Source organism: Enhydra lutris, unplaced genomic scaffold (genome assembly GCF_002288905.1).
Source record: "Enhydra lutris kenyoni isolate GAN:26980312 unplaced genomic scaffold, ASM228890v2 scaffoldscaffold5, whole genome shotgun sequence".
Taxonomy (NCBI): Eukaryota; Metazoa; Chordata; class Mammalia; order Carnivora; family Mustelidae; genus Enhydra; species Enhydra lutris.
This window is the reverse complement of record NW_019154089.1, coordinates 54,382,656-54,407,587: the sequence shown is the minus strand read 5'-3', so window position 1 is coordinate 54,407,587 and position 24,932 is coordinate 54,382,656. Positions and strand designations below refer to the sequence as shown.

General features: G+C 39.4%; 1 protein-coding gene across 1 annotated transcript in view; it reads left to right on the top strand.

The window, feature by feature from the left end:
- Nucleotides 1-24,440, top strand: part of LOC111140953 (cadherin 6) — a 49,949-nt gene extending 25,509 nt beyond the window's left edge. Inside the window, exons 3-11 of the mRNA XM_022493225.1 lie at nucleotides 1,817-1,936; nucleotides 3,935-4,102; nucleotides 6,179-6,366; nucleotides 8,240-8,493; nucleotides 13,989-14,125; nucleotides 16,654-16,775; nucleotides 18,047-18,164; nucleotides 18,290-18,541; nucleotides 23,554-24,440. Of these exons, the coding sequence (XP_022348933.1) occupies nucleotides 1,817-1,936; nucleotides 3,935-4,102; nucleotides 6,179-6,366; nucleotides 8,240-8,493; nucleotides 13,989-14,125; nucleotides 16,654-16,775; nucleotides 18,047-18,164; nucleotides 18,290-18,541; nucleotides 23,554-24,044 (1,850 nt within the window). The 3' untranslated portion in view covers nucleotides 24,045-24,440. The remainder of the gene's footprint in view (nucleotides 1-1,816; nucleotides 1,937-3,934; nucleotides 4,103-6,178; nucleotides 6,367-8,239; nucleotides 8,494-13,988; nucleotides 14,126-16,653; nucleotides 16,776-18,046; nucleotides 18,165-18,289; nucleotides 18,542-23,553) is intronic.
- Nucleotides 24,441-24,932: the final 492 nt, after the last annotated feature.

Genomic DNA, 24,932 nt, shown 5'->3' with positions numbered 1-24,932 from the left:
GGATGGTATAAATGGGCTTTGGTGTCAAGCAGACCTGAGTTTGAAAATCTACTAATAAGCAGCAACTTGATGTCTGATCCTTTGGTTCCATATCTACAAAAATAATAAAAGTCAAGTCCTAAGGATTATCATGAGGATGAAATGAGAAAACAAGGGCAGAGCCCCTGGTATAATATCTGGCAATGAACAGGTGCTCAAAACATCCAGATAATCATATTCTAAAGACATTTGAATTGTATATTGATGTCAAATAAGAATGTGGGTGTTTGTTGACTTTTACTATTAGCTCTTGCTCTAAATTCATATAATGTTCTCATTCTCCCCACCTTCCTTCCCACGTTATAAGGATGGGCGCTGTGTCTCATTAACATGCCACATCCAGGGCATCCAACCCTAACACAGTCCAATATATTCATTCAGCAAATGGGATTGGTTAGATATTACAAAAGCAATGTAAAGCTTCTAATACTCCCTGCATTTAACTTCCCTGTCCTTTCCATGGGCTGGAGTGCTCTAACAGTATGCTTACGGTTTATCTGATATGAATATCAAAAGTCAGCCATGAGATGATCTTCATCAGAGGGCCTTACCCTTTTTGGAAGTCACAGATCCCTTTGAGAATCAGATAAAAATTTATGGATCTTCTCTTCAATGAAATAGACATGTAATCATACACATAAAAATCTGTGTGGAATTTCATGGGGGTTAGGAATACTTTGAAGGTTATTAGGTGACTGTGGTCCTCAAAACAAGAATGCTGATCTAAAATATCATAGCCTTCTTTGTGCATTTAATTATAATCCTTTTTTTTTTTTTTTTTTTTTTTGGAACTATAGGTTCCAGTTGTGAATGCTCTGGGGTTTTAATTAATTCTCTAATCCAACCTTACCTCTTTAAAGGTTCAAGGTCTTTCAGCCTCTTGAATTATCAGATAGTTTTATTATTTAGGGTGCTTTAATTTGTAATTAACAGAAAACCCAACTCAAACTAGTTTAAACAGATAAGCAGTTTAAGTCATACTTAAGTCAAAAGTAAAGTAGGCCTGGTGCCTCAGTGGGTTAAGCCTCTGCCTTCGGCTCAGGTCATGATCCCAGAGTCCTGGGATCGAGCCCCACATCGGGCTCTCCGCTCAGCGGGGAGCCTGCTTCCCTCTCTCTCTCTCTGTGCCTGCCTCTCTGCCTACTTGTGATCTCTGTCTGTCAAATAAATAAATAAAAATTAAAAAAAAAAAGTAGACTTTTGGACGTGGTTTGATTTGGGTTCAATTATTTCTCTGAAATTTTCTGTCCTGTTCAGCTTTGTCCTCAGGCTGACATCTCTGAGGTCACAAAATAGCTGCTGCATTGACAGGCCCTAGATCAGCACATTTCAATCCAGGAGAAAGAGCACCCATGGCACAGAATTCCCCAAAAAAAATCACAAGAGGCTTCTTGATTGGAGAACTCCGAAACTAATCCCTATAGAAAAAGTAATGTAAGATGCTGACTGACTTAGGTCTGGATAACTTCCAAGGATGACCCTACCAATAATCCAATCTCGTCCTTTGGAGATTGATGGGAATTGGTTCCACCCAAGGTCATGACCATCCCCCTGCTTCCCTCTAACCTAACCCTTACAACATTCAGAAATGTTGATCATCACACTCCTTCAGAGTGAGAAATCCAAGACTATTTAACCTAGCACTGTCCTGAAGTTCTCCACTCTTTGCCAGGATAGTTTTGTACAAAAGTAGGATCATGCTTTCTCTTTCTATGTGTGGATCAAGGATCCATATGGACCCTTAATTTATTTTCAATTCATGTTTCTGTCGTTACAGGCACATTTGTTGTCCAAGTCACTGCAACTGATGCTGATGACCCAACTTATGGGAACAGTGCTAAAGTGGTGTATAGTATCCTACAGGGGCAGCCCTATTTTTCAGTTGAATCAGAAACAGGTTAGAATTCCTTTTTGATCTTCTTTTTAAATCTGTAATTTTAACTGAGATGTTCAGCTGAGCTGGCGTATTTTTTAATAAAAACAATCAGTGTAATTGAATTTTCTTAGATTCACCTGCCAAATACCAGCAATATCTTGTAAACACAATATCCACATCATTTCAATCAAGAAATCTGACAATGGATGTTTCATCCATTATGTTTATATATGGTAGATTCAGAAAAACTTCTACAATGTTATTTTTTCTTCCAGTTTGGGGTGAAGTTAAAGACCAATCCCTTCTGATAGCCATTGGGGCTATTTATAAAAATTCCAATTCTTTTTCTAGTTATTTGGTATCTCCTTCCCCTGCTCTGAAGCTAGTTGTAGCCAGGAGATTTGTTCGGGCCATCACTAGCAGTGATGCTAGTCACTTCCAAGCAGAACTTTTAGATCGTGCACAATCTACATTCCTCTCCTCCTGCCACAGAGATCACAGATGGAAACCATTGTTGACACTGGTCTCCAGCTTGGATGTCTGTTATCCTCAGCAGAGCTTCTTGCTGGCCTACTCAGAGAATGAACGAAACATTAACGTTAGCATGTCAAGCCAGTAAGATTTTGCATTGTTTGTTATAACATTGTCTAGCGTATCCTGATACCATCCTAATAAACAAAGTGGATTCCTTAGTGGAATCCTTATTTTAACATCTCATTTTTCTGCATTTTCTCCATAGAGTAGCATATTATCTTATGATGAATTGTTTCTTAGGAAATACAGCCTATGCTGTACAGTAAATTCTACACATATTTTTGCTATCATATGAGGAGTTGAGTTCCTTTCACACATTTTTCAAACATTCATTATTGTTAGCAGAAAACAAAACATTTCTAGATTACTACATCCAGTTGGAAATCAATGTGTTAAGAGGTGTGATGAACTTGGAAAGAATCGCGAGGAGAAAGAAAACGTTGAGTTGAAAAACAATAAGGATGAAAAATTAGAAATATCCAACATAAAGGACAAAAGGCTAAGGGTATCTCCTGTATGTATATGGAGGAGTACTGTGATTGGAGAACAGGTTACAGCTGCACTTCCACGGAAGCCAGGACTATAGGAATAAAACTGACCCGTTGTCTGAGGTATTCATGTTAAAAATTAAAAAAAAAAAAAAAAGATATTTTCAGCTTCATTAGTTGTTAAGCACTGGAATGTGCTACCAGAGAAGGTTATAAAGCCTTTAAAGCCTTCAAAGCCTTTAAAGCCTATAAAGATTTTTGAAAGAATGTTGTTAATTTAAGCATAAAGCCTACATAGAGATTAGGCAAACTTTTAGTTCTTTCAACTACCATTTTATAACTACCTGACAATAGAGATAAATGTGACCTAACATGAGAATGTTGGTTTCTGCTGGGACCAGTTGAACTCATGCTCACATCAGCTTTAGGAAAACTTCTATTCTCTAGGATCATACAGATGGTAATTACAGGAGAACTGATGCTGTGTTTTCTTAAGACCACAGTTTTGTGGTTTAGAAAATCTTCCGAACGTTCATTATGGTAGGTATATTTGATGAGCAATTAGCTGATTCAGTAAAGTGAAACTCAAGAGTCAGTTCAAGGAAATGGCTTAACAATTTCCTCATAGTACACTTACATGTCTTTTATCAAGCAGCTTAGTAGGAAGCACTGTAACACATGCCAAGTTACATTTTGCTGTGTTATCTTATACCACATGATATTTATACTGCCTACAATCTCTACTACTGCAGAACTGACTTGTACTTATTCACCACGTGTGATAGGTGCTTGGTTTTTTTTTTTTAATGGATCTGTCTCCCTTATGTGGTTGTAATTGCCTTCAGCGTAAGGGCTATCTACAATCATCTTTACGTCACCCATGACATCTGTATAGTGTATTATATATTGTAGATAACAATTCATGTTTGTATAAGTAAGTGACTTGATAAAGTATTTTTAATATATCCCTTTCCACTTCTGAATTTCACACCCATAGGTATCATCAAGACAGCTTTGCTCAACATGGATCGAGAAAACAGGGAGCAGTACCAAGTGGTGATTCAAGCCAAGGATATGGGTGGCCAGATGGGGGGATTATCTGGGACCACCACAGTGAACATCACGCTGACTGATGTCAACGACAATCCTCCCCGGTTTCCCCAGAGTAGGAACATTTCATTGAATGAATTTCTTCAGTGTACTTTTGTAAAACTCTAACTTTAAGAATGATATTTATTTCCATTATTATTAATTATCAATATTAGTGATCTCAGTAAGAACCATACATTTATTAGCTAAGCAATTTCTGATATGATTATTGGTTGTAAGCTAACCCCATGGTTATATTTTTCCTTATAAAAAGCCCGCCACAAACATAAATTTGCTTGTGCAGAACATATGTGCACAAGCATGCTTCTATTTGTTTAAAAAAAATTGACTTTATGTTTTGTGAATTTAATCAGTCATATAATCTCTTTTAAATCCTCACAAAGCTTTGTAAGGGGAGGATTTATCATTTTACTGTTTCTAAAAATACAACTGGGTAAATAACTATGTACTTAATCCTTTTGTAATCATAAATAGTTTTCTATATTATGTTTAATTGAGATACGAAAAGTCATCTCTAAAGTCATTAACTCTCGTGGCTAGATCAGAAAAAAAAAGAAAGAAAAACAACATTCTTAAATGCCCACTTTGTATCAGGCAGTACCCTAGAGCCCTTCATATAAAACACCTCAAGTGGCTACTGGCTTTAATATAATTTTTCTTCCAGGAACAAAATTCATTTCTGACCATGATCTAAGTAAACTACTTGAATCCTGTCTTCCACGAGAAAATAGGTGCCCACCATTAAAAAGAAAGCCCACTTACCCAATCATGGCATTTCTTTAAAGTTGGTCAGCTAATAGGTCAGCTAATAGGGGCTTCTTTTGTAACAGGAAATCGTTACATTTTCTTTAGTTTTTTCAAGTATTTAATCAGAGCTAAATGCAAAAAAACAGAGTATCAAACAAATTTCTGACTTAATGGGTAGAAGAAAGGTTTTATGGACCCTAAAATTTTCCCTCACAGAGGCCTGACATGACAAGATCAGAATCAGCAGTACTATGCCCAAAAACCTCCTTTTCAGTAAAGGAATGCCCCGGGGAAGGAAAACAAAAGGAGGCACCTGGAATGCCACTGGGACCTTACCTCACTTTGCTCTCTCCTTGGCTAGCCTGTGATCATTACTGAATAATGTACCAAACCTCAGGAGGGGAGAGTAACTCTAGAAGAAAACATTGGCTGTGTTATCATTTTGCCAAGGATGAGCCCAACACTTACTGAATGGATGAATATTATTGCATGACTCTATTCTAGTGGTGTCATAGTCTATGTCCTCTCCAAAATAATTTGCACGGATGGTTGGCAAAATGTAACAGGTGAGAGTAAAATAAGTTTTGTGCCTTTTTTTTTTTTTTGACCCTAAGTACATGCTGATCTGGCAGATCTAAACTGAAATTCACACACAGTCTCCCTAAACTAATTTTGCAACATGAGGTCATAAGGAAAGTGTACATCTATGAAATACAGATTTTAAATCAGCAATACAGATAGAAGAATGGGAGAAACCTAGGCATAGAAAAAATACTGTCATGGAATTTAAAAGAAAGGAGTAGTCAGAGAAACAGTTAGGAGCTTTCTCTCTCAATGTGTCTGTGTGTTAGGGATCCAACTGTAGCCAGACCAGCTCCCTGTGTGAGCGACAGAGTGTCTGCTTGGATACATCCTCCAGATCGCTGTCATTTGTTTCCACCTCCAGTTGTTATTAGCAGTGACACAAAAAACCCTTTTAAGAACTACCGCATAATTGGCTTAAAGTCACAGGTCAGGTTAAATTCTTTCCCAATCTTTCTGCTAAGATTAGTTAACGGGGGCTTCGAAACCTTGTGCAGCCCCCCACCCCCCAAGCCTCTTAGTCTTCCTTGCCATCACACCCGTGAACCTGGAGTCCTATTTACAGGACAAGAAAAGTGTTCTCCATTTGCAAAGAGACAGGTCATGACAGAAGAAATATTCTTAACAATCATGAAAGTAAGGATGTAAGGAAGATAGAGCTCCATTAATTATCGCAAGGAAAGTACAGATCAGCCTGCATCTGTAGTAATGTCTGAAAGAACTGTTAGAAAATAGGTTTGTGTTTATTAGGATAGAGTATCCTTCATCTGTGCTTGACTTATATTTGTCTGGTGATTAATAGGTACATACCAGTTTAAAACCCCTGAATCTTCTCCACCGGGTACACCAATTGGCAGGATCAAAGCCAGCGACGCTGACATGGGAGAAAATGCTGAAATTGAGTACAGCATTACAGAGGGAGAGGGGCTGGACATGTTTGATGTCGTCACCGACCAGGAAACCCAGGAAGGGGTTATTACTGTCAAAAAGGTAATGCCGTTTGTTAACTACAGTGCAAACGAGACATTCATTTTTCTCCAGTCCCCGAGTAACTGGGATAATTACATCTCACATGAATGTTCCTCTAGATTCTTATTTTACTAATTATTTTTTTTAAAAGACCATGTCTAATGGTTGGCTTTTAGAGGTCCCCGATAATCTGATGCATTCATTAATCTCATACTTTTAATTAATTTTTATTAAGAACCTAATAAGTAAATAAATGACACAAATAAATAATACACATTAAAGTACATAAAATAAATACTGTCCATGAATAATAAACAAACAGTGCCGGACACTGTTCTAGATGCAGGAGGTGCAATGGTACATTCAACAGAATGGTCTCTGCTTTCGCAGAACGGCCCATCGAAGGCAGAAAAGAGACAAGGAAGCAAATAAACAAACACGTGTATAGATATAAATTCTGATCATGCTTTGAAGGAAGAGAGTAACACAAACAGTGATAAAGATGGCCTGAATCAGAGAGAGGATATAAAAAGACCACAAAAATAAATTAACACAAATTTCCTATGAGCTCTAGATACGTTTTGGAACATGATAATAAGTTTTTTATACTTCTGAATTCCAATTTTTGCCCTATGTCCTCACTCACTATTTATTCCCCCCCCCAATATTGTCTAGCCCCACAGAGCAGTACACAGAAGTGTGGAAAAATTTAAAACCAATAAACCGTGTGCCAAAGCTAAAAATACATTAATTTTGGTTACTTTTTTTAATGATGGCACTACCCTCATGTATGGTGTAGTATTTTCTCTCTCCTTTAGCACACTGTTATATCCGCTGGTGAAGATAAGTGTAGGTGGATGTAAATAATGAGAAAATTCTTTCCTCTTAAGCTTTGGATTACATGTCTGAATACCTGGAAACACAATAAAACATGTTTAAGCGACACTCAGACCAATGTTTTATACTGTAATATAATTAGGAGGCCCATTAGTGTGCATTAACCTTTTTAATTTTCTTAGTGCCTTATCAGATTCAAACTGAAATTTTGCCTAGCCGACTAAATCACATTCACTAATGTCTTGATTAATTGTGTTTCTAGTGAGCCTTGTCATATCATCATCTAAAACTAAAAGTCAGCAATAAGCATTTGGGTTCACTTTGTCTCCAGAAGTAGAGATACTTTTCCTAAAGACCTCTGACAGCAGTGATCATTACTTTCATTCGCAAGTAATTAGCCCAATGCCCTTATCAGGATATCACTTGGAATATTTTATCAACTCATGCACATGCAAAAAAAAAAAAATTAAATCTATTTTTTCTGAATGAGGTAAAGGGAGTCATGATGTAAACATGCGGTTCTCAATTCTGCCTGCACATCAGCCTCACTGCAGGCGGTATTTCAAAGTACAGATTCCCACCCCCACCACAGATATTTTGGTTTCATGATCCAGGGTGGGGGTCCAGATACTGGCAAATTTTGAAACACTCAGTAAGTGTTCAAGTACAGCCAGATGTGACGATACCTGAAACAGAATAATCTACCGTGTATTTGCCAACTTGCCCCTGACATGGGTCCCTCTAGTCAAATACAAGAATTTTTTTTTTTAAGGAGGTCTTACAAGACTCCTGCTTCCAGGTTCCCTTCCCGTCCATTATACCTTGCACCCGTGCACCCACTTGCAAGGCCACAGCGGCCATGGTTTCAGCCCACGCTCTTCATCAGGAGGGCTTGGCATCTGAACTCCCATGCCTTTGCCCAATTTCACACTGCATGGCGATGTCCCTAAGCAACGTGGTCATATTCGTTCACCCAAGATTGGCACTAAAAATGACTCATGTCTTTCTGTGTGTCTTGGTTGCTTCCAATATGTCTCCTCCCCCTACCCTCCCCAAGCTCTTGGACTTTGAAAAGAAGAAAGTGTACACCCTCAAGGTGGAAGCCTCCAATCCTCACGTGGAACCCCGCTTTCTCTACCTGGGTCCGTTCAAAGATGCAGCTACTGTCAGAATTATGGTGGAAGATGTGGATGAGCCCCCGGTCTTCAGCAAACTGGCCTACATCCTGCAGATAAGAGAAGATGCTCAGATAAACACGACAATAGGCTCAGTCACAGCCCAAGATCCAGATGCTGCCAGGAATCCGGTCAAGTAAGCATTCTCCTGAGACCCATCTCTTTCAGAAGCTTTAGCCGAATGCTATGCAAGTATCACCTGAAAGTTAGAAAGTTAATCCTTTTTCTCAATGAGACACTTGTGTCTTCCTGAAAAACGACTCTAAACAGCATCTTTACTCTCCTTGCTCAGAATAAACATTGTTTTAGCAGCAGTGTAAATTTAAAAAACACAAAACCTGGGGGCGGGGGGGGCGGGGAGGAGAGGGTTTCCAAAATGATCTATAGGAGTTGACTACTTAACATGGAAATGGTACAAGGAAATACAACAGAATGGCCTGGAATTTTTCTTTAAGGCCTTAGATTTATCAAAGAGTAGCATGGAGAGAGTTCTGTGACTTTTAATAAACAAGACACCAGCATGAGTCTGTTTCTCAAGCATACAAGGACCTATCATGTAACACTTAGAGGCAGAATTATGCTCCATTTGGATGCATAATTTTTTTCTTTTTCAGACGTGGATAAAAATAGGAACCATTTCATGATATATGTCTGCAAAATCTGGGGAAATTAATAGAGCTGAATCCTAATTTATACTGTGTAAGCAAGTTCTATTTTCTCTATACGTTCCTTATACCTTAGCTGTAAATCATGCTGCAAGAAAGCCTCATTGCTCTTTGAAACCCAGATGCTTTCATATTCTAGAATTTTATCAGGAGAGCAATGGAGTCAACAACTTCCAGCTTTGAGTCAATAGCTTAGTTGACCAGATGAGAAAACTGCTAAATCAGAATATCATTCTAACAATTATCCCTGTAAAAAAATAAATAAATAAAATTTTTTTTAAAAAAGTAAGCAAACTGACAAGTTAGAGAAACTCTTGCCAGGGAACCCACAGATAAATTCTGATCAGGACACCTGCCATATGCCAGGTATGTTCTAGGCTTTAGAGATACAACAGAGAACACTATCAAGTCCTGATCTCATCAAGCTTACATTCTAATTGGGACAGACAGAAATAGGCAAACAACAAATATGCAGTATATCAGGTAAAATACACTGTAAGCAGTAAGATAAAATGGAAATAGAGGGTTTATATAGTGTGGTCAGGCTTGCCCTTGGTAGGAAATCATTTGAGTAGAGATGTGATTGAAATGAAGGGATGAACCATGATGTTATGTGGTGGAAGAACATTCCAGGAAGGGGGAAAAATGAGGGTAAGGTCTGATACCAGAGCTTACTTGGCATGAAGAAGGAGTAGCAAGGAGGCTTCTGAGCAAGTAGAGAGCAACGTGGGGAGTGGTTTGTAAGGCAGGAGGCAACAAGGAGGTATGGTAAATGGAGAGTGTGGGAGGCCCTACAGGGCCATTTGTAGGCCTTGGGAAAGACTGGATTCTACTCTGATTGAGGTAGGAAGCCACTGCAGAGCTTTGAGTAGGAGTATGGCCTAATCTGAAACTACTTATTAAAAGGATCACACTGGCTGCCCCATGAAGAATATTATTGCAGTTGAAAGTTTGAGTTTCTAAGGCAATCATTTTCTAACTTTTCAGCTATGAGCTCTTCTTTTGAATGAAACCTGACGCAAGTCCCACATCTAAAACACAAAAATGCCTGGCTTACTCTCAGGGAATAGTTTTAAATCATTGGGAAAATAGACTCTTGTTTTATCATTCTCCTGGAATACCTGTAGACTACTTGAACTGGACTATGGTCAGCCCAAAGTAGCCACATGCAAGCTCCATGGATCAAGTGTTCTTCCACATACATTTAATATTATTAATAAGGAAAATTAATGACAGTCTATGCTTGTACAACAAATAATCTTAAGTATTTTCTCAATGATTCTCTCAGTTGGAGTTTGTCCTAAGTGTGTAAGGGAAAAATCTTAGCAAGTCAATGTCAGGACCAATTTAACGGTGTAATGCTGGAAGTTTATATAAATATGAGCTTTGTTACATTGATTGTTACATTGATCTTTGATCAATCAACATGTTTTTAACTGATAATGTGTCCTGGGAATTTAGGCTACGTTTTTATGTCTATTTTATTTTATTTTTTTGTCTATTTTATTTTTTATAATGAATACCATTTTAACCCACTGCACTATTTTATGTTTTATTAAAGGAAGTAGTTAACTTGTCAGACTGGGTTGGCTCTCAGCCAGTTTTGAAGTTTCTTATGCCAGCCTTTTCTTGGTACATATAGATTTCAAATACAGAAATAGATTTAAGATTAAAAATATAAATAAGAGGGTGCCTGGGTGGCTCAGTTGGCTAAGCAATTGCCTTCGGCTCAGGTCATGATCCTGGAGTCCTGAGATCGTGTCCCACATCAGGGTCCCTGCTCAGCAGGGAGTATGCTTCTCCCTCTGACCCTCCCCCTTCTCATGCTCTCTCCCTCTCTCTCTCTCTCTCATTCACTCTCTCTCATTCTCTCTCTTTCTCTCAAATAAATAAATAAAATCTTTAAAAAAATATATAAATAAGGGGGTGCCTGGGTGGCTCAGTGGGTTAAGGCCTCTGCCTCCGGCTCGGGTCATGATCTCAGGGTCCTGGGATAGAGCCCCCGCGTCGGGCTCTCTGCTCGGCAGGGAGCCTGCTTCCTCCTCCTCTCTGCCTGCCTCTCTTCTACTTATGATCTCTCTCTGTCAAATAAACAAATAAAATCTTAAAATATATATATATATATAAATAAAATAAAAATATAAAATATAAATAAGATATATGATATATAAGTGTATATTCCAGGGAGTACTTTTATAGGACAAAACTGATTCTCATATTGGGAAAGTATATCCACACATAGTTTTTGGTTATCCAAGATGTAAATATTGAACAACTAGGCATTAGACAATATGTTAGGTACATAATTAATACTAGAGAATTCTCCCCCAAACACTGACTTATTGTTATGCAGATACAAATCTTTAATTATTTAATTTCATAAAATAATTTTCTTCCAGTAACTTTATCACAGATGCCCTTTGACTTCCATGGAAGAGTCTTATAAAATGTCACTCTGAATAGATGTTATGAAAAATTCACATGCAAACACACTTCCTTTCCTGACCCACAAATCTCCCTGACTTGAGAAGACACATTAGAAGACAAATTATTGAATCACAGAATATAATAAATTTCTGGGATGGGGGGGAAGAGCTACCTGCAAAATAATCTGCTATAATCATGTTAAGATTGATTACTTTGTTCCTTATCTATTAAGACTACAGTTAATGTGACTGGGCAGTAAATATAGCAGATGTGAATTGAAATACTTTGGAAAGAAAAACAACAAATAGACAAGGCTTCGTGTGCAAACCATCTTTCCTAAACAATGTAGACATTTGAAATTTCCTATTAATTTTTGAATCTCCCAATTAAGGGAAAAACTCTACAATTTGGGTATTTCCTAAGTGGTTTCTCTCTAGAATCAAAAGCCACCTTCAACTAAAAATGCCTCACCCCATATTCTTTATTTAAAGGCTTGATGGGAAATATGATTATTTGTAAAACTTAAAACTATAGCAGGAAGAAAACAGACAAAGAACAAGACAAGATTACTGCTGTCTAAATTATAACAGCTTACAAAGGCAATAAGCAGCATATCCTAAACTTGACATTTTTCATGAGGGAAAAAATTATTTGTAGGTAATCGTTAAATTTCTTACAAAGTCTATGAATATTGAGATTTCCTTTTTGGGTCATTAGTTATCTGCTATAAATATTTATCATTCTCAAATTAAAAATAAAGGCAGGTGATCAAGTTCAATGCTGTTGCCTAAATTCTTAAAAACATTGATCCATGAAATAAATGGCAAAAATACTAGCTGTTTTATCTGTAGGAGATGAACCCTTAATAATAAAATATTAGGTTTATATAAACTAAAATTAAAATTCTAACCTGACTTGAGACAGAGATATTGGTTTTGAGCTTCTTAATTCTCTTTAATATCAGGTTTAAATAGACTACAATGATCAAATATCTATTTTACTTAGACCCTTGATAGATGACAAAAATGTTTTAGTAAAATAAATACGTATTATAATTCACCAGTTATATTTTAAAGCAAAATAATCAATTGAAATAGAATCTTGAACATGGTACACTATTACAAGTTAGTAACAAGAGCTTATTTTTCTTAGAGTATTCATAATAAGTCTACATGTGTATGACTACTTGGTCATTTACTTCATTGTATTTCTACTGAGCCAACATTTTTAAATATTCCATCATGACACAAATTTTGAGACTGTAGCTGAAATGGTAATTTTTCTTCCTCATGACCTTAACATATCAACTGTCTCCAGAATTTTCTCTTTAATGTCCCCTACATAAAACAGAGTCCACACATACTTTCCCCATATATAGCTATTCCAAAAACTAGTGATAAATTGATAAAGATAATGTTTCTCAAAATCTACCAGTCATCCTTCAATTTCAGTGTTGAAAACTCTGTCCTCCTTTGATTTCTAAGATACCTCTTGGTTGTCTTTGAATTCTCTGTACTCCTTAAATAGTTCCCTAGCTCCTACTCTGCTCTGGGCAGCGTGGGTCTCCATTTTCTCCATTTAAGTGATTCTGTCTTTAATATTTTTCTTCCTTCACTGGACCTTCTCTTCCTAGACAAGCGAACCGGAAATCTAAGTTGTCAATCCAGATCTTTCCCTTCCCAGAATTTCCTTAAGCACCTCAGCTTCAGTGTATCAAAATGGGAACTTGGGATCTTCCCCAAATCCTGTTTTTCTTCTGTCATTTTGTGACCACACCAGCCCACCATTCTCCTTAATTCAATCAGTGATTTAGATCAGAACATTTCCCTGCTTAAAATCTGCAGGTAGATTCACACTGCTCTTAGAACAAATCCCATCTCCTTGCCATGGCCAGCCCATCCTTCTACAGTCCAGACTCTGAATCTCTCCCCAACCTCATTTTCTGTCTCCCTTTACCCACCTCACAAACTGCAGCCACGCTAGCCAATTTCTGCTTCGTTCTACATAATGATTTTTAAAATAAAGTGGATAACAGCAAACTAGACAATCATCCTACTCATGCACATGACCACCTGTGTACCCATTAAAGTTTTAAGGTTCTAAAAATGTGAGTTAAAATGTGACAATTATTATACAAACTTGATACAAATTACATGTAAAAGAAACTTTATTGGTGATTCTCAAACTCATTCAACTTGTCTAATGGGTTTACCATTAGGACCTCAATTGCAAAGGATTAATTTCCCAGAATATTTTGCTTAATATTAAGTTATAGATATGCAAATATGTGCTACAAGTAGATAAATTCATGTAACAGACATTCTGGGAATAGTTTTAGGATGTGAGAATAACAAATACAAAGAAAACCTTTCTTGCATTGTACGGGGACAGGGGGTAGCTACACTTGTGGTAAGCAAAGCATACACGTAGACTTGTCAAATCATTATGCTGGACACTGAAACTAAGGTAACTGTGTGTCAACTATATTTCACTTTAAAAAGAAAAGAAAATCCTTCTAAATTCTACTCTGCATTTTTAGGTATTCTGTTGATCGACACACAGATATGGACAGAATATTCAACATCGATTCTGGAAATGGTTCAATTTTTACATCGAAACTTCTTGACCGAGAAACGCTGCTGTGGCACAATATCACAGTGATAGCAACAGAGATCAGTAAGTCAAACTTCACACCGCAGCTGTCCCCAATTGATGGAGTGAGTGTCCCGGCAAGGGCTGGTGAAGCAAGGCTGAAATTCATCACCATGTACAATATGTATCCTACTCGATACATATTGAGGGAAAGATCCCGGTAATGGTTTGCAGTAATGCTTCTTCTAGGCAGGTGTTAATTCATTCACAAATGCAGGGGCACCTGCAGATGAGCCGTCGTCGTTCAGAAACAATAAAATGAGAATGCATCTCTCAAGAGAGGTTGAATTGGTACATATTGGATTTGATTCCAAAAAGCTTTATCAATCAGAACATTACAGAAGCAGCTGAAAAACATGGGCTCATGGTTGGAATTGGGAGGGGAGGGGAAGGAAATCAAGTATATTAAAAAATGAAGGCATTACTTAGAAATCTTTCAGATATCTATCCTCCAGCTTTCTAAATAATTTCTATTTGAAAATCATTATAGGAGTAAGAGATATAAATTTTAGCTTTTCCACTGTACACCAGAGTGAGCAATCCAAACCACCAAGTAATCAATAAAATGTTTAGAGCGGATTTTTATGGAAGTCCCCATGAAACTGAAGGCAAAGAAAAACAGTGCCAAATGAATGCTTCAAATAAAATGATTATACACAGTAAAAATTGTGTAATATAAACACAATGTGTAGTACATGAAAGAAAAAGTATTTTTAAAATAACACTTAAACGTTTAAAAATAGGCTTCCAAATTATAGCTCATTTTTTAGTTTTTGTTTTTGACTTTAAAAGTTCAAATATTTTTAGCTCAGTTGGGTATCTAGTGTGAAATATTCCACATCTAATGGTGTATTACAGCAGTATTCTTTGTCAACCTAACTCATGAGATATGAAATGGCTGAAGAATATTGAGTAGAATAATAAATAACTAATATGGGCAAAATGAAGCATTGCTTTGCGATAGCGTTGAGAACTCCTAATTACAAATTTGTTAGGTAGGAATTTGCTCTCCAGAATTTATGTGGAGGGACTAATGCAGATACTGATGACAGAGCATACTCAAAGCTTTAAAATTACAAAATTATTTTTCACACCAAAAAGGACCATTTTTTAAAGCCTCATGAAATTGTATGTTTTACTGAAGTAGTTATTTCATGTGTATTTTAAGCTTTGTGCCTAATTTTTTTTTAAGATTTAGTGTTTCTGTGATATATTTGAAAGTATTAGTGATAAAGACCTTTTAAAACTTCATCTTCGGCAGCTCCAACTTTGGAAAAATAATGGGAGCGACATTTTAGATGCAAAGGAGCTTAAGAATCTTATTGTCTAAACTTCTTAACTGTCTTTGATGCAACAGAAGCCCAGAGCTTACATAAAACCAGCCCACTCCCATCCCCGGCCCTTGGCACTTGCTGTTCCCTTTATCTGGAGAGCTGGAAATACTCACATGGCTTAATTCTTCTCTTTATTCATGTCCCTGTCCAAATGGCATCTCATCAGAAGAGACTGAGCGGTCATCCCACTCAAAGTAGCACCTCCACCGCCCTCCCATCCCCTCCCCTGTTCAATTTTCTCCATAGCACTCACCATCTGATGCACTACTTCTGTGTTTACAGTTTATCTGCCCCCATCAGAATAAAGCTCCAGGATGCAGGCTCTTTGTTATGCCCCCATGTGTCCCAGCACCCCGAAGAGTGGCTGGCACATATTAGAAATGAGATGCTCACTAAATGCTTAAGACATGAACAAACAGATTTATATAAGCGGAGTGAATGAGGAGCGCTGAGCTCAGAGATTCCAACGCCTGATTCTTAGACCAGGAATCCGTCTTCCACTACCCAAAATACTCATTCACCGCCAGTCCTCCCTCCAACATGGACGCTGCCTTCTCATTATCCGGGATGAACAGCCTGGGCTTTGGAGTCAAATAGACCCAAGTTGAAGTCTAGGCTCTACTTCTTACTTACCACCTCTGTGAAGATGGACAAATTACCTAACCTATCCGTGCCTCGGTTTCCTCATCTCTATAGTAAGGGGTGATAACTGTATTTACCTCAGAAGTTTGTAAGGATTAAATAAGATAATAGGGCAAAGTGCTGAGCACTACATCTAGCTTGTACTCAGCACGAGAACTAAAGAATTAAGACCAAAATAACCATTGGTCTCCTTCATTCCACCCCCACCAAGCCCCACTTTCTTTTGTACAAATTTTCCCCATCTCCCTGCTTCTTTGGCTTCTCTTAAAATCTGCCTCTAACCCGCCCTTCCTGGATAGCTTTTCTTTATTTTGTGTGACCCTGGGGTTTGCTATCCAGTTGTACTCTAACCATACAAGTAGCTTTTTCTTGTAGGTATGTCTAGCAGGTGTATTCAACTCCACAACTACCAGTCTCATTCTTTTTGGTGACTAAGTTGGCACACAATGCCCTGTGGTACTCAGAGCAGCCTTGGGCAATCTGTGTATGAATGAGAAAGGAGTGAGTGACCGTTGTCTAAAGGGGATTGGCGATCAATACACAAATGCCTATTTCTTTCTTTTTGGCATGTTGCAGATAACCCAAAGCAAAGCAGCCGAGTCCCTCTATATATCAAAGTTCTAGATGTCAATGACAATGCCCCAGAATTTGCTGAATTCTATGAAACCTTTGTCTGCGAAAAAGCAAAAGCAGATCAGGTGAGTTTCATAAAAAAGCAAATTAATTCAGTCAGATTAATTTAGATCTTCTAATACACAGAGCTGAGGGCCAGTTTTGAATTATCTATGAAGTAAATGCTAAGAAAATTAATACTATAAATAAGAAGCAGAATGAATGTTTAACTTGCATAAGAGAACAAAGAGTTTTTAAGAACTGGAAGTTCAGGGCGCCTGGGTGGCTCAGTGGGTTAAAGCCTCTGCCTTCAGCTCAGGTCATGATCCCAGGGTCCTGGGATCAAGCCCCACATCAGTCTCTCTGCTCAGCAGGGAGCCTGCTTCCCCCTCTCTCTCTGCCTGCCTCTCTGCCTACTTGTGAACTCTCTCTCTCTCTCTGTCAAATAAATAAAAAATATCTTAAAAAAAAAAAAAGAACTGGAAGTTCATCACTCTTAGAGACTGATGCTGATTCAAATCAGTCTTAAGTTTTCATTAAAATAGATTAGTCACAGCTTTATTGGAAAAATCTTAATTGGTGAGCATACTTTTAATTACCATATATACTGGAGAGCAATAACCAGAACACATTTTACAATTGTCTATTACTCATAGTTTCACTAATTTATATTGCCCATCTCTATAAGTAATCCAAATTCGTGAATGTTTTCCTGTTTTACATATTTGTCCCCACCTGAGATAGGTCTTTTCTGCCAGTGATATAAAAATTATGTTACAGTTTGTCAAAATAGAAGTGCACTGTTGAAATTCATGTCAAAGCAGGAAGCTGACGGTGTTTTCTGCACAAACTTTTTTTTAGCTCTTAGGCAAGTCGATGGCCTATGTATATATCACGATTGCATTTCTGAACAGGCTCTGTCCACAGAGGGCCTGAATTTTTTCTTAGTTGAAATGTTGTCATAGAGCTTTGTGGTCTTTTATAGCTTTGTATCACTCTAGGGCAATGATTTGCAACCCACATGATTTTGCCCCCAGGGAACAGGTGGCACTGTTTGGGGACATTTTTGATTGTCAACAAGAGTAGGGTGCTACTGGTGTGTAGTGGGAGGAGGCCAGGCTTGCTGAGAAATATCCTCTAGTGCCCGGGACAGCCCCACAACAAAGTAGTATTCCTGCCTCTATTTCCAACCCATCAGTTCCTTGCATAAAGGGGATTCATTGTAAATATTCTAGAGGCTATTGTTTTTAAATTCAAATTAGAAGTCACATAGTCAAGCAATTTACTGCAGAACTGTAAGGAACACTTTTGAGTTAGCTGAACTTCAAAGCAGCTTTATTTATGGTTTTGATTTTAGTTGATTCAGACCCTACGAGCCATTGACAAAGATGACCCTTACAGCGGGCACCAGTTCTCGTTCTCTCTGGCCCCTGAAGCAGCCAGTGGCTCAAACTTTACCATTCAAGACAACAAAGGTAAACGCACCCAAGTTATCTTCTCTACATGTTGGTATCTTTCTCTCTGTCTATCAGCATCACAATTGTTCCAGTCCACGATGTGGCAAGCCCATGACATTCACCGCTTTGCTTTCCTATCGCAGATAACACGGCAGGAATCTTAACTCGGAAGAATGGCTATAACAGACACGAGATGAGCACCTATCTCCTGCCAGTGGTGATTTCTGACAACGACTACCCAGTCCAAAGCAGCACTGGGACCGTGACTGTCCGGGTCTGTGCATGTGACCACCACGGGAACATGCAGTCTTGCCACGCGGAGGCCCTCGTGCACCCCACGGGCCTGAGCACGGGGGCCCTGATCGCCATCCTTCTGTGCATCGTGACCCTACTAGGTAAACTGCTTCTCCCTGCATCCTATGTCCCCATGCTGAGGGGCCCACACTGTTACTGTGACACCCTAGACTTATCCACCTCCCCCAGTAAGGCATATAGCCTGATCTAGGTGAGTAGAGTTATATGCTGAGAATCTGTGTTGTTCAACCATGAACAAGTTTTTGCTTGAAAGTAGCTCTGGAGAATGAACAGATGTGAAACTTGCCGATGCCTTCACCTACCCAGGGAACACCACCCAATATTCACCTACCCAGGAATCTATCTATCTATCAGACAGGGAATGAATCCCAGGGGACTGGAAGGCACCCTCAATATGCCCTTTTCATTTCATTTGTTGTTTCCTGTTTAACCTGGCAAGCATTGTTAAATTTTAAAGAGAGAAAGTCATCCAGCACGGAGAGTGTGTGCTGATGACCCTCTCTATGAAGGTAAAGTTTAAAGATCGAGGGGGAAAGCGGAAAGAGAAATGTGATGACTTTTTCTCTCCCATACAGGGAAATAAAAAGCGATTAAATTTTCTTCCACCCAGCTAACTTGCTTTGGTCTACCCATTTGAATCACTACCTTCTTAGCCTGCTCCCCAACTGCCACATACACAATGTCTAGTACTTCTCAGACTCGTAATAATAAACAACTTCTGTGACTGAGGAAATAAATCTGGGACCCAAAAGAAATGAATGCAATCAAGGTGAAAATCAAGATCCAGCAATGATTCAAATGAAATTTTTATCCTCGACCCATGAATGAAGCACACAGGTTGAGCTCAAAAATGCTCCACAGACCGCTGAGTGTTGTGAACTAAGAAATCAAATGTTAGTTCATTCAGTCCTTCCAAAAATCAAAGTAAGCTTTTGCTACACAAGTGGAAGAAAGGTAAGAAGTTAAACGTCAACCTAGCTTGCACAGGCGGGACAACTCTTTTTAAAAATGACAATATAGCATTGAGAAGAATAAAGAGTAAAAGACCTACATTTTTCCAAGAGGAGAATGCCTAGGGATCCCTGCTTAAGAGCTCACATTCCACATCAGTTTTGCTAATTATAACAGAAGTCTTGAAAACTTAACTACAGAACTGTGATTCTCTTTGTCAACGAAGATTTGGGGAAAGTATTTTAAGATATGAGGATAAATAAAAGCTGACAGTATGCAAAGACAAATCAGTGTTTCTAATGGTGTGAGTCTGTAAAAATTGTTTTGGAAGAGAAGGATATGAATATTCTTTTTGATTCGTGGGGGGAGGTTGTTTTAGAAGGGCTGAATTGGCAGGGCTGTAGTCAGGGAGAATTCCATGGACTCTTCTGTGGTCCATAGAAGGAGAACTGACTCTCACTTCAAACAGGTGATTCTTCCTCTCCTTCATCATCTACCCATTTTCTCTCTCCCGCCCCCCACCCGACCGGCTTTTCTCCTCCTCACCAACTCCCTTTATCCTCTCTCCATCATTTCCTTCCTCCAGTAAATTCACTGTTTCCTCATTACTCCTCACTTGTCTCTGTGCTCCCTACATCTGGTCTAGTCTTTGGAATTCCATACCTAATAAAAAAAGGAACTCAATGGGAATGACCCTCTACTAGGCTAACACCAGTGTGGGCTACACACTGGCCAAGATGCTTCACAACTGTTCTCCTTTAACCCTCAGAACTACCCGGTATATATTTATCTGCATCTCAAATAAGAAAACCAAGGCTCTAAGAAGTGCAGCCTATAGGCACATCACACAGCTAATAGGTGGTAGAACAGAGTTCCAGACTCGGGTCTTCTCCACCTGAGCCCTGGTGCTTCCACACCACAGTCTGCTCTCTTTGTGAGCCTCAGAGAAGGCAGGGCAAGGTCCAGGTTGAAAGAGAGCCTGAGCTGGAAATGAGACAGTCAAAGAAGGTGGAGGCAAACAGATTTCGTAAGAGACGGAAAAGCCACACCAATGTGGGAGGAAATCTGCCATCAATAAAGTGGATCCTGTGGCATCTCTTGTTTTATTTACAAAAATAAAACCACAGTGAAAACAACTATGACATCTCGTGTCTCCATGGTGCTTTAAAGTCTACAGAACTCACACATTGACGAACTCATTCCTGATGACAACACTGGGCACTTTATTATTGCCTCTCTTTCACAGAAAGAAACAGACTTAAAAGGGTCAAATCCTTTAAGCAAGCCTAGGCAGGCTGATTTCAAATGCTTTGCTACCTTCTAGCTTTACGATGGGATTTGAGCACAAATTGGTCCAAGCATTGCCCCCACCCCAAATCTCACTGCTGTCCTCTGGCCTCAGGGGGTAGAGAAAAGGGAAGAGGTCAGTTACTAGATAGAAAGCTATTACTCTCTCAGAATGTATGTTTTTTGTTCCACGTGCTTAGAACTCACATCTTTAGTTGATAAAAGTTAGCTGTGAGAAAAATCTACCTTCTAGAATTTCTGTTCAGATGTACACTGGGCCAAAAAGAAAAGATACAGGCAGTTGTAGCTGTAGGAGAAATTAGGCAGCGAATAAATGCCTTTAAATTACCCAGTGTGCCCGCTCTTCTAGGTACTGCACTTTCGAGTGTGCAAAGGACCAAAACAAAAAAATACGGATCACTTAAACTGGGGCGGAATTAGGTAGTGATAAACACCTGCTATCTTGCCTTAAATGGTGGTGGGACCGTTGTACATTAAGGGTTGAATGCTTTGGGAGACATTCGTCTTGATTCTATTCGCTATCCCCAGAGGCCATCCTTAGTTACAATCCTCTGTTTTGCAAATCCTTGTCATTGGTCACACCGGAATCCGGCACAAAGGGTAGATGATGAGCATCCCTCTGCCCAGAGCCCTGCAAGTTTTCACCCACCTGCACCTCACGCTAAAGTGAGGACATACAGAAGCCTCCAGGCCCCACATGACATGGCCTTTCCCCACTCCCTTCCTGTTGGGGTCGGGGGTTGGGTGGCTCCCTCAGGTCCAGCTATAGGGTCTCCTGGCTGTTTGTCAAACACTCCAAGCACCCTAGCATCCCAGCACCCTTCTTCTAGCTCTGTCCTCTTCACCCGACAGCTCCTTGGATAACTCCCCACCCCTTTGCTGCAATGGCACTTCCTCAAAGAGGCAATCTCCTAAAAAGCATATGCAGCCTCTCCTTCACATGCGGAAGTGCCCTTCACCCTCCTCCTCTGCTCTGTTTTGGTTTACACTGTACATATCACCTTCTAATAATTTCTAATAATTGGGTCTCCATCCACCGCCACCACCACCACTCCTGCCCACCTCCTGATGAATGTTTTCCACTGAGAGTGCCTGGAACGGTACCTGGCAGAGAGTAGGCGCTACACATTTAGTGAATGAATAAATATAAAAACGCACTGAATGGCCGGGACAAATGAGGCATGAGGATGCTCTTTGGCAGCAAGAGAGGATGTGTACGATTATACAACCACGCACTTGAAACGGCAATATTGGATAGCCTTCCAAAGGAGTCTATAACCCAAATGTGCTTGGCGATTAAAAGTGTTTGCTTTTTAGATTGACCCGAATTTGAGTTGTTTGTATAGTGTAACATCTCCAAATCTCAATTTCCTCTGTGAAAAATGGTTACTATATTATATAATACATATAATACATATTATATTATAAAATGATGGTACCTACTTTGTAAGGCTGCTGTGATACTTAAATGAGATTCAGTATGTAAAGCACTTAGCACAGTGCTTGGCATATAGAACTCTCTTGATAGATAACCAATTATTATTAATACTGTTAACACCCGAAATAAATAGATAACCTATTATTATCAATACTATTAACACCTGAAATTATAAAATATAGATATCTGGGTATGCATATATCCCTCATTATATAGGTAGATATACATAGCCACCCAAAGTTATTATTCTGTAATTCTTACTACAATATTTCAATTTTTTATGGCTCCTAAAATCTGGACCACGTTATGGATGAGAAAATATACACACATTACTAGTACTTCCTGTAGTAAACACCCCTAGACCAATGCAGTTTAACAACGCATTTTCTGCTCCGGACGGCTGTTTCTTCTCTAAGCTGTCTCTGTGTTTTTATTTTCCCACGCGTGTGTCCATTCATAGATATGTCTCTCTACGGGTAGCCAGCTGTGTTCGACCCAGCCAGCTGTGAAGAAACAACAGGAGCTATTTAAACACAAGTCTTGCTTTGCCTCTCATTTGAGTTAGGAGGAAAAATCCAAAGAATGAACATTCCAGGCAACAAACGTACGAACTATGAACCTTTGAAAGATTTTTTTTTTCAAGTTCCCTCTTAAATGTGTTTATTTTGTTTAGCTCAAACAGAAATAAGCTGGTGCGTGTCTTATAACCTAACTCCTCTCAAAGGGGCTGAAGTCCAGAGTGGTTTCCTGAATTGTATCTGGGTCTCTCCAGGTATTATCTGTAATCCTATTCCTTCTATGTAGAAAGGTATGCAGACATTCACATCTCTGCTTTGGGTTTTAAACTAATTTTACACTTCTCTCAGGGAAAAAAAGAAGAAGAAGAAGAAGAAAGCATAGTGCAAAAGTTATTTTAGCTGCGGAGTTATGCAAAGCTTCAACACATCCCGAAGGTGCCAGCCTTGTGCTTATAAGCAGTTTCAGAGCATTTTAGGGGTTCAGCATAATTTGCACTCTGATTGCCACTCTGATCTCCCTGTTCGAGCTTTTTTATATTATTTTTTTATTTTTCCCTTACCTTGAAAACTAGCTTGCCGTTTCAAAGCAAAAGGGAACTACTGGCAAAATATGAAGGTGTTTTATCCTCTACTTAAATCATAACTCTCTTTCAAATATTTACTCCGTTTGGGGAGTAAATATTGGGGCGGGGGTGGGGGGGGCGGTCTGGTTTGATCATGCGTGGAGGCCAGCCCAGCCTCAAAGCAATAAAAGTGGAGTCTGCAGTTTCCTAGAGAAGTTTTCAAACTTCACGTTGGAGCACAGTGTTTCTTGCTGACATTAATTGGGCGGCGAATTAACTTTCCCTTCCCCGTTCCGCTTTGTTTCTGCTTCCAGTGACAGTGGTGCTGTTTGCAGCTTTGAGGCGGCAGCGGAAGAAAGAACCTTTGATCATATCCAAAGAGGACATCAGAGACAACATTGTCAGTTACAACGACGAAGGTGGTGGAGAGGAGGACACCCAGGCCTTTGATATCGGCACCCTGCGGAATCCCGAAGCCATAGAGGACAGCAAATTACGCAGGGACATCGTGCCCGAGGCCCTTTTTCTACCCCGACGGACTCCAGCAGCTCGCGACAACACCGACGTCCGGGATTTCATTAACCAAAGGTTGAAGGAGAATGACACGGACCCCACCGCCCCGCCCTACGACTCCTTGGCCACCTATGCCTACGAGGGCACCGGCTCGGTGGCCGATTCGCTGAGCTCGCTGGAGTCGGTGACCACGGATGGAGACCAAGACTACGACTACCTTAGTGACTGGGGCCCCCGGTTCAAAAAGCTCGCGGACATGTATGGAGGCGTGGACAGTGACAAAGACTCCTAATGCGTTGCCTTTTTCATTTTCCAGTATGACACCGAAACTAGGTGAAGTGGCTCTTTCTTTCTACTGTATCCGCCGCTCCGTGAAGGGTTCTCTGTTCTACCCGTTCCAAACGCCGATGGCTGCAGTCCGTGTGGATCCAACATTAGAGACTTTTTTCTAGCACACTTTTATGAGCTTCCAAGAGGCAAATGTTTATTTTTTAGCGCATCCAGTTAACCCCGTCAGTCCGCCCAACGGGCCCCGTGCTGGAGGAGAGCGTCAGGAGCGGTATTTTCCCTTGCTCTCTTAGGGCAAGTCGGGAACCTGCTCAGTTTCCCCGCCATTGACTCAGGTCAGCTGGCTGCTCTGGCTGTGCATTTCACATGTTAATGGAATGACGGACTGTGCTTTAATGATAAAAAATACAGTTTTAGTAGGGGAAAGGAAGGAGGCACCACTGTGAGGTTGGTCCTGGTATATCAGCTCCCGAGGAGATAATGAACTATATATACGGGTGTGTCGCAAAGAATTCAAAATGGCATTTCCCGTCCTCTTTGTTCTTTAAGAACTTTATCTGGCACAGATAACGATTCAAAACATCAAATCCACCAACCTTTTAAGATTCGTGTTCCTCTTTTGGACTAGAAGCAAATTAAATGGTAACATTCAAAAACAACAAACAAACAAAATGTAGTAATACCTCATTCCTTGCCACTAACTCATAATCTGTTAAATTTAAACCTGCAAAAGTTTGCCCTTGTACCATATAAAGAGAAAGGGAAAGTAGCTAATGATGTTAACAAAGGAAATACTTAACATATTTTAAAGTTCGGGCCATCAAATGTACCACAGATCACTTAAAATTATTTCAACCATCGGTAGGCTAATTACAAATAAGTCTAATTGTTT